Here is an 18,431-nt window from a genome sequence, read left to right as displayed (position 1 = left end):
CTACCATGGTGTTTGCTTTAATATATTGTCTTAGCTTGAATGATAATTAACTGAGAAGCTGTCTAATGGGATCCTTTTATCCCCTCTTCCTGTTTTCTAGGTGAAAGGGAAGAGGACATTGGGAGAAAATATTGCAGATAATGGAGGTTTGCGAGAAGCTTTTAGGGTATGTGCTACTATGTTTTTCATGATGTTTGAAAAAGTAGTATAGGAAATTTATACAGGTGTGCCTAACTTTATATATATATATATATACACACATATACATATACATACATACATATATATACATACATACATACATATATATACACATATATTCTAAAGATAGTTGCCATAAAGAAAATTTATTGGATTGTATTTTCTTACTGAATTCCATTATAAAAATGGTTATATATGCACACACATGTATATATGTGAGCATATACATATCTCTATCTCTCTGTATAGTTTTGGCTTCTGGTACAAAATCACAATTAAGAATGTATATTTAATGGATGTTAGAATTTCCAGGTAGCACATTCATGGTAACATTAAAAGTATAGCTAAATATTGTTGCTCCATGAAAATCTGCCACAATGTCACACTGTAGCATGGAGGTGACCCTGAATTCTCAAGGGTCTCTATTTCCTTCTGCTAGTAGGTTGCAAGCTCTTTCATATCCTTCTAAACTGGAAGGACTTCAAGTAGGGGCTTAGAGGCAGTCTATATGTCTCTTATCAGAGCTAATTGTCAGTCTAGATAATTTTAGAGATATTCATCACTAGAAAGTTGATCCTCTCCCAGGAAAACATTTTTTCCATGCATAGTAATGCATGAAAGAATTTCTACTAAATTATTTAAGGGGTTGTGATCTATATGGAAGCAGTGGGAGTAACCACACTAATAAAATCAAATAAAAGTAAATGGTATCAGAAAATATAGGGATAGGGGCTGGAATTGTAATTTCATTGGTACAGGGGACTCCCAGGGGAGAGAATGCCTTCTACCAATTCAGATTGGCACATTCTCTACTAAAAGTCTACGGAGTAATTTAGGGCACTGAGAAGTTAAGTGACTTGCTCAGGGCCACACAGTATATGTCATATATATAATGTCATGATAGGAGTTAAACTCAGGCTTCAAGTGTTGCTCTCTATCCACCAATCCAACCTGTTTTGCTAATAGTGTTATATTGAGTTAAATGCTTTCACCTGGGATAAATATGCATGAGGGAATGTATTTCTTTAACTACTTATAATTATTCTCATTTAAAAATCCGATGCTCATAGGCTAAAAATTATGATGGTTCATTTATATTTAGCTTTTTGTTCCCTGGTAGGAACAATGCTAATTATTGAGTAATTTAATTGTAGTCCAGATCTAGAATTTCATCTGTGCAGAGGACTCCTGCACAATTTGGAACCTTCCTCTGCTCATGAAAAGCAACTGTGCTTAAGTGACTTGTTCAAGGTCATATAGCTGATATGTCAGAGACAAGACTTGACTCCAAGGTCAATTTCTATATCCACTGCAAAACTGTTCTGAATGCTTAAATAAGAACTCATATTTATAGCTGTTTAGCCCTGTATAGTATGTTCATTCTTTTGATTTGGTATCCTTTGTAAGTTTGCTAGTGATTCTATGATCCTAGATTCCTTGGTGTGCTACAGCATGGACTAACATTTCCATGAACCTTCCTCCATTTGCTGCCTTAAATTATATTATATATCATTTTATTATGTGTTATTTGCAAGATGGTGCATGGCAGATTTCTTCTAATCAGAATATATTTATTATTGAGGGGAAATAGTACAATGGAAATAGTGCTGAATTTTTAGTCACAGAACTTGAGTCTGAATCCCAGATTTGCTACTATTACCTGTGTAACCTTGGACAAGTAGTCACCTAAGAGGAGATTATGTCTGAAGTCCCTTTCAGCTTTAGATCTATAACTTTATGATCCTGAGGTTACTAGCAAAAATAACAAACATCACTCTTTTTTCCACTCTAGGCCTATAGGAAATGGATAAACGATAAGAGGCAAGGAGTGGAAGAGGATCTCCTACCAGGGGTTAAATTCACCAACAATCAACTCTTCTTTCTGAGTTATGCTCATGTGAGTAGCATTATAAAGAGGGCTTTAAATGTGGAATGTGTGGCTTAGGCTTGTTCTCTTAACTAAAATAAAATTAAATGAGATAACTTCCAAGTTTCCACTAGCTCATTAAAACGTACAAAATAGAGTTCCAGTGTTTGATTTTCTTAACTTCTTTTGCAGGATAACAAACTGCTCTAAACTTTAGTGACTGTTTCTATCACTCGAGCCCTGTCCACGGTTCTGAACCCCAATGTTAGGGAAACCAGTAGAGCAGCTAGGTGGTACAGTGGATAGAGTGCAGGGGCTGGAGTCAGGAAGACATATTTCTGAGTTAAAATCTGACCTCAGATACTAACTCTGTGACCCTGGGCAAGTCACTTAACCCTGTTTGCCTCAGCTTCCTAATCTGTAAAATGGACTGGAGAAGGAAATGACAAACCACTCCAGTTTCTTTGCCAAGAAGACACTGAACAGGGTCATGAAGCATCAGATACAATTGAAACAACTGAACAACAATGCCAGGTGCTTTATGTGCTGGCTTACAATAGCTGTATTCTTCTTACTACCTCTTTTTTTTTATATTTGCATAGTATATCTTTCTGGAAAGAGCTCAGTAAGTTGTGCAGACTTTGCTGCTTTATGTCTTTTTTTCTAACATTTAAGTTTTATTTATTTATTTATTTCCCAGAAATGCTGCTAATATTTCACTAGGCTCTTCCCTAGCTTTCTGGGAAAGTTTTCTCTGTGTTACTTAAATCCTGACAAAACAAAACAACTCTTAGTAGAACTGGATGTCTGTGGGAGTATAGTTCTGTCACAGCTTGTTTCTTGCATGTGAATCAATTTGCCCTGACACTTGCAGGTGTGTTAATTAATTAATTAAATCAATTAATTTATTATTAATTTTTTATAATAATAATACTTTTTTAATTTTTTAATTTTAATTTTTAATTTTAATAATAATAATTCAATCAATCAATTAATTAAAAAACACACTTTGGTGTGTTAATAGAAGTGAAATTTTCTCAAAGATGTGTATTTATATGTGTGTATGTGTGTGTGTGTGTGTGTGTGTGTGTGTGTGTGTATGTTATTGAGGAAACCATGAAGCACTCTCAGAATGGTTCAGTCTATAAGAAAGTGGAGGCTAGGATATGGATAGGTCTCATGCTAACCAATCTCCAGGATTCTCCATGAATTCTTTTTCTAGGACCCTACCAGGAATCATAGAATTCCATAAGTTCCCAAGTAGAAGGGAACCCAGAGACTGCCTATTTGTATCTATACTTATATATCAAGCCTTCTCTACTGCCACCTCATGGTCTCCAATAAGGGAGGATCCATTACTGAAAAAGAAGTCTTATTTAACTTTTGGAGCTTTTTCCTCCCATAGTACCTCAAGCTGTCTCCCTCAAGCTTCTACCTATTGCTTGCATTTCTGCTTTCTGGAGACAAGGAGATTAAACCTAATTATATTTCCATATGACATATCTTTAGATATAGAATACTACCACCATGTGCCCTTGCGTCTTCTCTCATGCCGACTAAAAATGCTATAGTGTCTTTAATTGAGCCCCAAATATAATGAACCATGAGATTATAGATAGCAATATGTATCAGAAGCAAAACCTGTCATAATTAGTACTTTATGAAACAAACATATGAAAAAAGACTTTTTCTCAGTCTTCAACTTCCTTGTCTCCTTTTTTTATTTCCATGACTCTTTAAAATTGAATTCTTTTTATATCTCTATGACTATTTTTTTGTCTCTTTTGCAGGCCTCTCTTCAGCCTCTTGCCCCTTAGCACTGGCTTTCTCATAGAGGTCTGAGGGTTAGCCCTCAGGTCAAATACCATTTTCTACAGGAGCCTGTTCCTGGTCTTCTGTTAGTGTCTTCTCTTGTAAGATTACTTTCTGTCTACTCTGATATATCTTGTAATTATTTTATTAGTCATTCTCTTCCCCTCAGAAAATGAACTCCTTAAAGGAAGGGATTGCATTGGACTTTCTTTCTATCCATCCCCCAGTACTCAGTATGGTCTCTGACATATAGGAAGTGCTTAATATAATACTTTTGACTGACTATTGTTGACTATATAAATTTTAGATCAGAAATGGTCCAAAATGGAAAAAAAGTCAAATTGATTTGAATCTTCTAGAGGACAGTAGTTATTTGTTGAAAGAGTGGAAAGGGTTGGAACTCCCTATGATTTATAGTCAGATTCTTAATTTCTTTTCTTAGAAGCAATAAATTAATTTATAATGTGTCCATAGTACTTCATAACATGGCTACAATCTACATTTGAAATATTTTCTCAACATACTCCCACCACCAAGTTTTTTTTTTTTTATAAAAAACAAGATGTTTAGACTAAAAGAAGAATGATCTTATATGACCCAGAGCTTTGCTAATGCACAATTTACCTTTGGGAGACCCTCCGTGACAGCATGGGCCAGTGGTCAATCAATTTCAATTTGAAAGGTTACTTTGAAACTATCCTAGTACATTGGATTGAAGTTCTTTTTATAAATCAATTCAACAGGATTTTTTTTTCTTCAAGGAAAGTAAAAAGAATTGCAAAAGGCACAACATGTTCTTTCAGAAATTTTCCAAATGATATAAAAGATAGCAAGGAAAAGAGGGCAGTAGAAACAAATTGGCTTTAGCTAGCTTTTGAAAAAAATAAATATTTGAATTACAAAATGCAATTTTAAAAATTCCAATTCAGAGTTGCACTGTCTGCCTGCCTACTCCTATGAACAGGAATTTCACTGGTTTTTCCTGATTTAATTTTTTAAAAATCACCTATTTGAAATTATAAATAGTCAAATGGATTAAGATATTAATTTCTATGATCAGAATACTGAAAATGAATATAGAGGTGTTATATTGATAGTTTGTCTTCTGAGATGAATGAGAATCCTAATGAAGCTTATTATTCATACATTTTTTTTTTTTTACCAGAACAACACAATACTTTTTCCAAGTCTTATTGGTTTGCCTACGAAAGACTCAGTGTTCTAAAAGTTACTTCACAGTTTCATTTCAATTAAATTCTGAAATATTTACTATGTGTCAGGCACTGTACTTGTTCTTTAATTTCTTTATACGTTATTTTCCTTTCCCCAATATTAAGCACCAGTTAATTTATAGTATTATTGGGGATTTATTCATTGCATCAATTCAGCAGCAATTTTCAGTCACCTACCATGTCTAAAACGCTACCTTTGAGCTTGGGGATCTTCAAGGAATGGCCCCAGCTAAGATTTAGCATGATTCTCTCTCATGATTCACACTGGCACAACTGGTAATTTTTCTTCCTTCTTTTAGTTCATTAATAATAATGTCTTATTTCTACTTTTTTCTATTTCCAGTGATTTTTGTTCCTTCTTTTAGTTCATTGATAATAATGTCTTATTTCTACTTTTTTCTATTTCCAAAACTCATTTTGTAGAAGTAAAATATTAATGCTATATTCTGTTTTAAATTTGTTGAAAATAATTCTTATTAGTTTAATATTATCCTATATACAAGAATTTATAGTTTAGACAGAGAACTATCCAAACTGGCTATAGTTCCCCTACCCGCGCCATCACACAGCTCTCTACTCAGAGACAATTTTTGGTAACATTTATAGGGATCTTGAACAAATGAAGTGTATAATATGTTAAAAACAGAGTTTTGGGTTGACAATCTAGAGGAATAGTCACTTAATCTTCTACTAAAACTATTCAATTCCTTCCTTGACTGCTCTTTACTGGGATTGAAAAGGCTACTTCTCTGATTAGTATCTTAATACTTGAATGAAAATGAGAACATTTCCCTTACGTCTTCATTTTCCAGATGAGGAAACTGAAACTAATGAAATTGCCCAAGATGGCACAGGTAGTAAGTGGTGAGGCTGAGATTTAGAGTCTAGACAGGTATTTGGCCAAACCTACTATGCAGAAAGGGTTGAATGAATGAGTGAACAAAAGAGTAAGAACGTGCTTGTTAAGTGCTTAGGTACAAAGCATTGGGAATCAAATAGAAAAATACAGTCCCTTCTTTCAAGCAGATCACATTCTAATTGGAAAGAAACCTTACGCAGAAAGTTTCAACTGCAAGTCAGATGGGAAGGTCCCACTGTCCATAGGGTATGACAAAGCAGATGGTAATGCATCTTTCTTAATGTTTCCAAAGCAAAAACAAATCACATCTGTTTATGATTTTGAATCATTTTACAGTGCCAAAGATTGCGCCTTACTTTTGTGTCTTCAAGCAGTGGTTTCAGCACCTGCAGAAGCAGTTCCCAGGTTTCATTTCCATGGGTGTCACTCAAAGATGATTACAGGAGTTAGGCTGGTGGCAAGCTCAGTGGTTTCAGGGTCACTGACATTCCTGAAACCCTTGAGCTTATTTCCAGACTGGTAGCAGTTAGTGAGTGGTAGGTTTTGAAGATGGTAAAAAATGTGAGCTCTTCCACTGGGATTATGATAACTCAGTGCCTCAATGAGGACTGCTGGATGACCACATTAGAAGAAGAGCTGGCATTTTTTTTGGCTGTTATCCCCAGGGTAGCTAGGTGGCACACAAGAGAGAGTGATAAAGTCAGGACTACTCATCTTCCAGAGTACTAATGCTGACTCAAACATTTACTAGCTGTGTGGCCCTGGGCAAGTCATTTAAATCTGTTTGCCTCACGTCCTCATTTGCAAGAGGAGGTAGAGAATGAAATGGCAAATCACTTCAGCATCTCTGCCAAGAGAAAATGGAGTCATAACAAGTTGGGCATGACTGAAAAATAACTGAACAACTTTCCCAGGGCTCTGGGGTTCAGGGTCCTGGGCTGTGTCCATCACGGTCTTGAGGGAAGGCAAATAGTAATTGGGTTAGAATGATAAAGGGAAGACATAATCTATTCTAAGGAGCATATATTCTAATTGGAAGGAAAGGCATGCATAAAAATAACAATTCAATTTTTTAGGGTCAGGAGAATGAGAGTAAGAAGAGATGATGAATGGATTCAGTTCTTGAGGGAGATAGCAAGGATTTGACCTTGGATGCAGGTAGAAGGATTAGCTTGGTTAAGGTGGAAGGCCACCTCTTCCTCTAAGACTGGGAGAAAGGAAGAGAAGGTGGGAAAGGCAGTGCAAAGTTTAGAAAAGTGGATGAAGGGAATTGAAGGAGTTAAAGGTGGATGCCGTCTGACTTCTCAGTAAAGTAAGAGGTAAAATTGTCTGTTCAAAGTGAGGAATAAGGGGTGGAGCTGGAGACTAGAGGAAAGAATGTTTGGAACAGCCATAGTGAAGAATGTTTTTGAAAGTATAGATGGAGAAAAGAATTCAGCAGCAGCCAGGGCCCAGTTGAATTAGATGTTTGTAGTGGAACAGAAATGGAGGAAAACAACCTGGCTATCATAATGCACTATCTGACAGAGCCACCAGGATTGAAAATTAGCCCTCCCCCCTTTTTCTGTTTAGTAAACAATAGGATCTGATAGATTTGCCTTTTCCACGGTAGACTGAATAACAAAACATGACTCAAACAACTCCATCTTGCTTAAGCTGAATACATAAAACCTTGTTACACATAGTACTTTTTAGCTTTACTGGACTCCACAAATGTGACACCCAATATTAATCTAGAGATTTTCCAGAGCATGTGTCTTCCTTTGGCTCATTCAATTGCTGTAGAAAGTTACTGATTGGTGGTGTATCCTAAATGCATCTGAGAAAGTTATGCAAATAGAATATGTACCATGGGAAGAAGAATCTGCTACCAGGAAGTCATCTTCATTCGAAGAAATAAATCTCTCTTTATTTCAGTTTGGCTTCTTACTTTATTTGACCTCGAGTTATATAAACCTACTGGTGGGTGATGTTCTCCTTGGACTCTCAAGGAAACTAGGCTGAGAAATTCCCCACCAGCAATTAGCATAATTTCCTGATTTTTTTCTTTGTTTGGTAGCTTGAGAGTAGGGATAGAGGGAGAGGTTGGGAAGAGTTACCCAAGGTTGAGAATTACCAGAGAGATAATGAATGGAAAGTCAAAGTGGAAAAAGATTCAAGGATGGAGAGAGTATTATTGAAATGGTTGAGGTGAAGAATGAATGGAGAAGAACGGGAGGTCAGAGTAGGGAAAATCAATAGGTATTAAAGGACTAAGGGTAATGATGAATGCACATAACACATATGGGAAGAATAAGAGGGGGGAAATAGAAGGTGGATTTCAAAGTTTAGACTTTGGAAACGGAACAATTTTGAGCAACAAATGGAAGGTTGTTTAAGTGGGAGGTTAGATGTTAATGGAATTGAGGAATTAAAGAAACTATGAGGACAGGGTGTTAGAAGTATCATCAATACAGATAGTAGAGTCTCTAAAGTAGTTGGTAAGATAAGGAAGGGAGAGAATGACTATGAAACAGGTCCAGAAGTCACAGTATTTTCCCTGATTCCATCTAATACCTGAAGATATTTCAATGTTGAATTGAGTGACCAGGTTTAAAAGTTGGTGACAGACATTGTACAAATTTATGTTTTGATGAAATGGGTAAAAAATTAACTCAGCATATATTTTTCTCTAATTTGAAAGACTTGGTGTCAATGCTCATATTTCATAATTGACTCAAACTGTAGAAGTGTTCTGCCTGACAAAACTTTTTATTCTGAGGATCCTACTATTCTCAAAGGAACTGTCGAACATTTTAAACAATTGTCAGTCATTGGCTACATAATTAATCTGCATTATGACATTTCATTATAATTTTGGTGCTGTAAAAATATGTAACCGGTAGAGAAATTTAATCCATGTAATGATTCCCTGTGTCAGGTGAGGTGCAACTCCTATCGACCAGAAGCTGCAAGAGAACAAATCCAGATTGGTGCTCACAGCCCTCCACAGTTTAGGTAATGTGCACCATGATTTTTCCTTATACGATTTACAAAGTAATTGGTCCTCACAAAGTTTGAGAATGTAAGGTTTTTTATTTTTTTAAAATAATTTAATTTATTTTTAGTTTTTAACATTCACTTCCATAAGTTAAATTTTCTCCCCCTCCTTCCCCTTTCCCTTTCCCAAGATGGTGTGCAAGCTAATATAGCCTCTACATATACATTCCTATTGAACATATTTTCACATTAGTCATGTGGTATAGAAGAACTTCAATGAATGGGAGGAACCATGAGAAGAAAAACAAAAAACAAAGAAAAGAGAACAGATCGTATTCTTCCAGCTGCATTCAGATTCCAGGTTACTTTCTCTGGATGTGGATGGTGTTTTCCATCACGAGATTTTTTTGGAGTTGTTTTAGGTCTTTGTATTGCTGAGAAGAGCTGAGTTTATCAAAGTTAGTCGTTGCACAATGTGGCTGTTACTTTGTTCAATGTTCTCCTGGTTCTGCTCACTTCACTTAGCATCAGTGCATATAAGTCTTTCAGGTTTTTCTAAAGTCTACCTGCTCATCATTTCTTATAGCACAGTAGTATTCCATCCCATTCATATGCCACAGTTTGCTCAGTCATTCCCCTGTTGATAGACATCCCCTTAATTTCCAGTTCTTGACTACCACAAAAAGAGCTGCTATAAATATTTTTATACATGTGGTTCTTTTCCCCATTTTTATGGTCTCTTTGGGATACAGACCTAGAAGTGGGATTGCTGGGTATAAGGTTCTTTTAAACAAGGCTTGTTTTATTCTTTGTTATTTGAATCTCCAACCACCTATCCCATGGTTTAGCACATCATATACACCTAGTGAATCCTCTTTGATTGAATGATTGATGAATCACTTAGCAGGATACCTTACTTGACGGATAAAAATCTTACTCAAAAAACTGGTCAAGTGACTTTCATAGAATGCCACTTCAAATTAATAGTATTGCATTATATTAAATAATTTCTCTATGAACAGGCATTTCAATTCAACAAGTAATTCATTAAGCACTTATTGTGTGAAAAAGATTATGCAATTAGGTACAGAATTTATTTGAAATAGGATGCTTGCCTTAAAGGAACTTACAGTCTATTAATCCCACATCAATATCATATTAACTTAAAATGAGCATTCAAAGTATTGCGTAATGCCATTGTGACTTCTAAAGTATCAAAGAAAGATTATACTGTGGTCATTCTAGGATGAAGGTATATTTTGTAGTTTTTAAAACTTTGAAAATTAGTAATTCATGTATTTTACCGATAAGAACTTTTTGTTATGAATATTTGATTCATCAGAACACTTCCACTTGTGTCACTGGCAGATAGCACAGTTTTCTAAACTGGAAATGGATGACATCCTGGTATGCTTAAGTCTGGTTTATTCATACTGAAGAATATCCCATTTTAAACTGCAAATTCATTCACTTATTCATTCATTTTTTCAAGGATCATTTATTGTGTACCTACCATGTTCCCAGTATTGAGCTAGATGCTCTGATGAGGGCACAAAGTGACAAATAATAATAATCACATTTTATACCGTACAGTTAAAAGCTGCTCCATGTTTTAATGTCCATGTTGTGATTTATGTGCAGAAACTACAAAGATATAAGGGAGAATCTTTTACAAACTATGAATTTTAAACATTTTCCATTTGTCACAAAGGTATACCAATTAGAACACTTCCCTCCCCCCAATATTAGGCTTACAATTATTTGGTTCTGTATTAGATTGTAATTTTCTAAAATTATAGGTTCTCCACAGGAATGGACAGGGAACTGTCAGGAATCTACAAGACCACAATTCATTCAATAACATTCAACAGATATTCTGTATGCATAACAATATGCTTGATGCTAGGAGAGAATACACACTTTAGTTGAGATAACATCCTTTTCCTTGTTGAGATTACATCCTAGTGAGGTACAGAGCTTTGACAGATATATAGACATCATGTATTATTGTGTATTATAGTTAAGTGCATTAGAGTAGTACAAAAAAAAGTGTTTTGTTATATCTGAGGGAGAAGCTTGTTACTGAATCCTGGTGTAAGAGCATCAGGAAAGGTTTCATGTAGCACACAGGGTTTCAGTTAGATTTTTTTCTTTTGAGTTAGATAAGAGTTCTACAGTCAAAGAAGTACATTTTACACATCTAAGCATAGAAAACCACATGAACAAAGGCATGAAGGTGAGATAATTCGGGCATATTTTCTGGATGGAAAGTAGTTTAATGAGGATATTTAAAATTTTTTCAGTATTTACCTTCTATATGTTGAATCTAGCTATCTTATCCTTAATATTTTGGAGGGATAGTGTTCCAAAATTTCCTCTGCACTTTAGGAGTTTTATTCATTCTCTCCAGTAAATGAACCATAACAAACTTTTCAGAGGTTGACTGTAAATTCCCTAACAACATCAAAATCTAATCATTGTGTTGGAAATTCTGTCCCACTGTGCTTAACTACCCTGAAAGGCTGACTGCATGTAACGGACTAAAGTGTGCTTCCACTGCTAAAGGATGAAGATGAAAAAAGCACACTTGATTAATTGCTCAGCAAAATGGTTTTGGAACCTACTGCTGTATGTGCTACCCACTAGTTGCCTACAATGTGAGATTTTATAGAATCACAAGTATTTGTTTATTAATTTTCAGTTATATTGTGATACCATGAGAAAATAACCTATAGTCAGGCTATTTTACTTAAGAGACAAGCTATTACATTTATTATTATTTGGAAGTAATAATTCTTATAGAAAAAATGATTAATAAGCTAGATTTCAGAATCTGTGGCCAATTCCTTGAAGGTACAGTTGGATGAGAACTAAAGTAGGGATAATGGACAGCTTATATCTTGCTTTTTAGTCACAGCTGCAAAAAGATCATTGGCATCTGTGCATTGTAGAGAACACGTGCTCTTCAAGACACTGGGTAGATTATCCTGTGGCAAACTTATCAGATTCACTCAGGATGGGCAGGCAGGCGTAAATTGTAATCTGCATCATTGGAGGCAATGCCCACATTGATGTGGTCATATTGGAGTATCTATTATAACCAGAGAAAGCAAGAGAAGTCAATTGATACCCCACATTAATCAATCAACCAATCAACAGGCACTTGTTAATTGCCTCTATGTTCCTGGAACTGTGCTAGTTGTTGGGGTGATATGTTCCATTGGTGTCCATGCAATGTTAAGAGGTCTAGAGCTCCCAGCATGTTTGGTTGACTCTTTTTGAGGGATTTTGGAAAGATTTTGAAAAGAGTCAGATAGAGAAAAAAGGTATGGATGAGCTTTGGAGGGAGTAGCCTGGAGAGGAGATCACAGATGTGCCAGTGTCACAACATCTCCAATTATCTACCTAGCATTTGTGTAAGCTATGAAGTAGAACTATCTCTTTTAATAGGGACTTGTAATTAAAGAGAAAAGTAGGAGGTTTCCTGGAAATTAAAGTCTGGAGCTCATTGGGGAAGGAAGATCATCAGGAAAAAGAAAAATACTGAATCATGGGTATGAATATTTTTTGAAGTGCTAAATAGTGCTTATTAGAAGTCTTTGGTTAAATAATCACGAGCCTATACAACTCACAAACTTGTTGAGCAGTTTTTATGGATATGCCCATCAATGTTTCCTATGCCTAAAATTTCCTTCTTTGACTGTGGAAAACCCAACTCAAAGGCCATGTGCTGCACACAACCTTCGTTCATAACAAGCATCTCCCTCACACCTACCGCGCTTTGTTTTTTGATCTTTTTTATGCACTTGAGAATAATAGACAATGATAAAAGGTGTCTACATATAGAACAATGAATCTTCAAACTAAATGTCAATTAACAGGAAGTATTAAAACAATTATAAACTTAAGAAATTAAAAAATGCCCAATACAGATTATTTTAAAATTGTACATGTTATTCAGTAATTTAAATTTAATATGTGCATGGTGTGGTAGAAAGGAGATTTCATTCAGCAGTGCAATTAATGACTTACTCTGTAGACAGCACTGCACTAAATGCTGCCAGACAGACAAGAGTTAGACAAGACACAGCTCCTGCTCTTTTGGAGTTTATGATCTATTGGGTTTGGCTATGTTATTAACTAATTATATGACCTTAGATAAGTTACAAGGGTAGGTAGGTGGTACAGTTGATAAAGTACTCGGTCTGAAGTCAGGAAGATTCTTCTTCCTGAATTTCAATCTGGCCTCTTATTAGCTGTGTGACCCTGGGCAAGTCACTTAACCCTATTTGCCTCAGTTTACCCATCAGTAAAATGAGCTGAAGAAGGAAATGACAAACCACTCCAGTACCTTTGCCAAGAAAATCTCCAAAATGGGGGCATGAAGAGTCGGATTGAAATGACAGAACAGCAATAAAACCTAATTTGACCTTACTTTTCTTGCCTACAATTTGAATAAGTTGGACTAGATCATCTCTAAAATTCCTCCCAGCGCTAAGATTAGATACCCATGTTCTTGAGATCTTTAGTTATAATAGGTATTTCAATGAGATTATAGGTCTAGAGCTAGAAAAGACCTTCTACTTCAACTCCCTCATTTTACAAATAAGGAAACTGAGGCCCATGCAAATCGAATCACTTGCTCAAGCTCCACGTAGATGGTAAGAGTCTGAGACAGGATTTGAACTCGAAGCCTCTGGCCTCTAGAGCCAGCGTTTCTCCTGTGCTCTCCTCAGTGACTCTGTTTAGGAAATAGTGATACTTATGATGTAAGTGATCAATGTTTTTGTCATTTTTTTCAGAGTTAATGGTGCAGTAAGTAACTTTGAGGAATTCCAGAAAGCTTTTAACTGTCCAGTCAATTCAACAATGAACAGAGGTACAGAGTCCTGCCGGCTTTGGTAGATGGTCCATTTTCCCATCCCATCTTGACAGGATTCTATTATGAAAAAAAGCTGCAAGATTGGACTCTAACCTACCACTGCTTCTGACTTGTTTATCTACAGAGATGGGCTATATTTTGATTGCATCTTCATAATCTAAGTGCATTGTGAATCTAATCACCATTTGATCAGTACTTTAGGACTGTTTAAAATGATTTTTTAAAAAGAAGAGTAAGGTCTTAAGGGAAAAAACAAACGCACAACCACCCACAAACCCTGCTGTGGTTGTAGTGCTATGATGGATCACTGCCATTACCCATTCTCCTTCTTCATTTGTTGTTAGCAAAAGCTAAGTGAAACAGTACCATTTTAATCTAGTGCTTTGCAGGAGGGCAAAGCCATATGTGCCTATAAAAAATTCAGTTTCTCTAACCTGCAAGTCCCCAGGATGAAGATACCCCCCTGGTGGCTTAAGAGCTCTTGTAGAATAAGGTATTTGATGCTATCTGATCATCCTTACACAGCATTTCCTAAACAATTGCTTACAAGGTACAAGAGACTTTTGGGATTTTGATTTTCAAATCCAACTCAGGTTGGATACTTTTGGAATGGAATAACGACTCATGAGATTAATCACCATGTTGGAAACAATAGTAACTAAATAAAAAAGGCCATACTCCTTGGTTAAAGAAAAAAAGGAAAAGGAAAAGGAAAACACTTGGAATTATCACATAAGCTGAGTAAGAATGGATACCATGACCCAGAAGGAAAAGTTAGCCCAGAGACATGGAGGCAGTAAGAAAATCTAAAAGAGAGCAGGTATCCAAATGATTTTCTAGTGTGTATGACCTGAAGGTTGTGTTTACATAATAAGAAAAGCCCTGGCTCCAAAAGCCTTGTTCTGCCCAGTTGCTGTCCATCAAGTTATTTTAGATATGTTTGTCTCCAATTCTAAGATTACTTTCTGAAAACAGAAGATGTCAAGAAAATATTTTCAGATTCTCATTTAGGAACTAAGTCTTTCATTGGCTTCCAGTTCAGCATCATGAGGACCTCACTGATTGCAGGGAAAGTCAAACTCCCTTATATTTTTGTATTTATAATCTCATTTCATTTTCCCTTTCTCACTGCAAAACAAAGACACTAAACATAAAAGGATGATTCTTTGATTCCTATGTGTTTTGGATATATTGATTTATTTCAAAGTTTCTTATAAATATTCATAGGGAAAGAAAGGAAGGAATTAAAAAAAATCAGTTTCCTTGCAGAAGAGCTTACAGTAAAACAGATGATTTTGAAATCTCAGCATATTTAAGTTGGGATTTTAACTTTATGCCGGTTCCCTTTAAGCTGAATCGTCTTTCTTTAGCCTGGGCATGTCAAGGATAAAGCCTTAACTGTCTTAGAGTAGTTAACTCACACGTCATGTTCTACTTTGCATCCATTTTCCACTTTAATTCATTATATGTGGGATGAGGGAGAACAGGGTTGAAACGACAAAAGAAATATTAGGACTTCAAAAGAACAATCAAATCTTGAGAATAAACACTGAGAATGGTTTTGTTTGATTCATCTGAAGCATCGTTAATAGTTCTGAAGATGGTAAATTGAATACATTTCACTATTAATCTCTGAGACTTCCACAGCAACCCATAGTATCCATAGTAATCCATGTACTTACATATGTATATCCACATACATACATAGTATATGTACTACCAACTATTATGTACTTTGGTTTTTTTGGAACTGGGCAGTCATGTGACTGGATCTGGGTTAGAATTACTATCAGAAGAAAAACTCTGACACTAACCTGGGCAAAGATTGCCGCATTGTCCCACTTGATTTTGCACATAGACGTCCTGATGAAGGAAGGCTACCTTTCTATTTCATCCGTCATAGATTCCAGTGTGACACTAGTTTACTCTATTCTTTATTTTGAAACTAAGTTGGACTACGGATGCCGATGAATTCATTTCCTTCATCGGCTTCTGTTTATGGACTCAAATGACTCTTTGTTTCGACACTAAACGAAGACATTTAGTACTGGCTTAGGAAAGCATGGAGAACATTTGAACTGTTTTTCTCCAGAATGTCTTTGAGATTCAGCTCGAAATGAATGTCCTCCTGCAGGTCAGAAAAAGTATTTGAATGACAACAGTGAGGATATGACACATCATTTCATCAGCTTGTTATAAGATTCTGATGATCACTTACCTAGAAAAATAGAGACCAGAGGTTCACACAGTTTTGGAAAAGTGTGACTGCTTTTTCTCTATTAATTCTTGTTTTGTGGTATACTCCTATTGCAAGATATTTATTTTGGCTAAGGTAAACTATAATCCTAAATTGAATAATGTCCCCAATAACACAGGATTTAGTAACAGCTCATCTTTGTACAATACTTTACAATTTATATAAAGTGTTTTCCTCATAACAATATTGGGAGGTAGGGTTAGTATTATTATTTCAGCCGACTAGACAAGGAAGGTGAGGAAACTGAGGACCAGAGAAGTGACATGACTTGCCCAAGAACATGTAGCTAGTTAGTAGAGCTGGGATTTGAACATGAGTTTTTTGATTTCAAGGCCAGTGTTCTTTAGATGGTACCATCCACTTCTTATGTATGATGCTACATAGACCTGCATCAGGTGTAGAGACTGATTTTGTCCTCCACAGGGTGTGGGACATCACTCCATTAACATACAACATAACCCCTTATGATTTGATAGTGAAGTTGTAAAGTTGCCCAAGCTACATAGAAGTTAAGTGACTTGCCCAAGGTCATATAGTCATCAGTGTCAGAGGCAGGGTTTGAATGTTGCTTTTCATGGTTCCATACCCAGAATTCAATCCATGATGTTACACTGCTTCTACTATATATACATTTACTCAAGTGTTCAAATGTTACCGTTCTGGTGCTATGACCATGTTTGTCAAGAGTCCTGAACACAACAGACTTTAATTAAGACACAGGAAAGTGTAACCCAGTACAATTTAGAGTGAGGGGTAGAATTTGCTTCAGGAATGTAACTTTAATGAGAGAATGGGATTTGGGAACTAGTACATCAAGTAGGCTGAACCATTAAAGTTTCTCCCCCTCACCGCCAAAAAATGAAAGTGCCTTGAATATGGTAAAATGCTGTGTATAGTACCGTGAGATGACAGCTGTGGTGCTGATCACCATAGCATGATAGATTTAGAGCTGAAAGGGACGTGGAGGCCACTGAATCCAAATCCAGCCTTCTTATTTTATGGATGAGGAAATTAAGGCCCTGAGAGGTCAAATGATGTGTCCAAGGTCACATAACTAGTAAATATCTGAGGTAAGATCTGAATCTAGGTCTTTTTGACACAAGAGCAATGCCCTCTCCATTTCACTTTGCTGCCTTTGAGGCAATAAATGCTATTTAATGATAATTTATCTTTGTGTAGAGCTGGTAGGACAGATATCATCAATTCTTATGCTGAGGACTATTCCCAAGAAATGCTGACTGAGTTTAACAATAACTCACATTTTCCATAGCGTTTTAAGATCTATAAAGTGCTTTTCTAGCATGTCCCTGTGAAGCAATTTATACATTATCCCTATTTTATAAGTAAGGAACCGAAGGTACATTGAACAATTTGTTTTCCAAGGTCAGAGAATTCTTTGGGACTGGTAGGGTGGGAGTTTGTTGAGGGACAGATGCCAGCAGCCTTACAAGTCTATGCAGCTTACCTTGGGTGCCTGGTATTGTATTGAAATTTTCCTTTTTCCTTTTAGGAGATAGGCTTTGATGTGACTAATACAAACCTGGCATTCATAAAGTACTGAGGAGTTTATTTAGTGCCTTCTTCAGGAAGAGCTTAGAGTCCAGCTCCTAAATATAATATCACTTAGCCTCACAACACCCCAGGATGATAGCCAGGATATGGGATTGGTCGAACAGGGACAGCCATCTGTAAAGTGGAGATGCAAATCCTGAGGAATAGAAAGGTTGGATGGCTTGTCAGGCATCAGAGAGCAAAACAGGTGCAGATTCTCAGGACCCTGGGCACCTCTCTGACCCCCGATATCTAGAGTTCTTTCTCCTAGACAGTGCCATTTCTAAATGCTTTTATACAGTTGCTCCTCCCATGGACACATGTCACTTAATACATTTCTTAGCTGATACCTTTTACATAAACTCTCAGTTGCATATTAAATTACTGAGGGATATTGTTTGCTTATCTCATAAGAAATCATCCTTGACTCCAGAGGCAGTGCACCCCTGGGTTGAAAAAGGGCTTTTTCTGGTTCTGCATTTTATTGTTTGCATCTTTGCCTAAAGATTCATTTGGTTGTATTGCTTTTCCTCCCCTTAACAATGTGGACAGTGATTTTAATGACAATAAAAATTTGTTCTGTTTCTTGCGTTCTTTCCTTATATCTGGTGAAACCAATTGGACATCCATCTTATTTCAAGGAAAAAGAGGATCCCAAATACTAACCTGACTTTCTAATTCAGGCTGTGAAAATGGGAATGAACTTACCTTTTCTAGGTAAGGAAGAAGAGATGGGTAAAGAGAAATACTCGGTGATCTCATTGGTAAGACTGGGAAGTAGCTAATATATG

General features: G+C 36.2%; 1 protein-coding gene across 2 annotated transcripts in view; it reads left to right on the top strand.

The window, feature by feature from the left end:
• Positions 1 to 18,225, top strand: part of PHEX (phosphate regulating endopeptidase X-linked) — a 276,100-nt gene extending 257,875 nt beyond the window's left edge. For both annotated transcript variants that reach the window (XM_072615274.1, XM_072615275.1), the window contains 4 exons: positions 101 to 166; positions 1,994 to 2,098; positions 8,892 to 8,968; positions 13,753 to 18,225. In XM_072615274.1, the coding sequence (XP_072471375.1) occupies positions 101 to 166; positions 1,994 to 2,098; positions 8,892 to 8,968; positions 13,753 to 13,855 (351 nt within the window). In that variant the 3' untranslated portion in view covers positions 13,856 to 18,225. The remainder of the gene's footprint in view (positions 1 to 100; positions 167 to 1,993; positions 2,099 to 8,891; positions 8,969 to 13,752) is intronic.
• Positions 18,226 to 18,431: the final 206 nt, after the last annotated feature.

This window comes from Notamacropus eugenii, chromosome 5 (assembly GCF_028372415.1).
Source record: "Notamacropus eugenii isolate mMacEug1 chromosome 5, mMacEug1.pri_v2, whole genome shotgun sequence".
Classification (NCBI taxonomy): Eukaryota; Metazoa; Chordata; class Mammalia; order Diprotodontia; family Macropodidae; genus Notamacropus; species Notamacropus eugenii.
The sequence above is the reverse complement of the archived record's forward strand: the minus strand, read 5'-3'. Positions and strand labels throughout refer to the sequence as shown.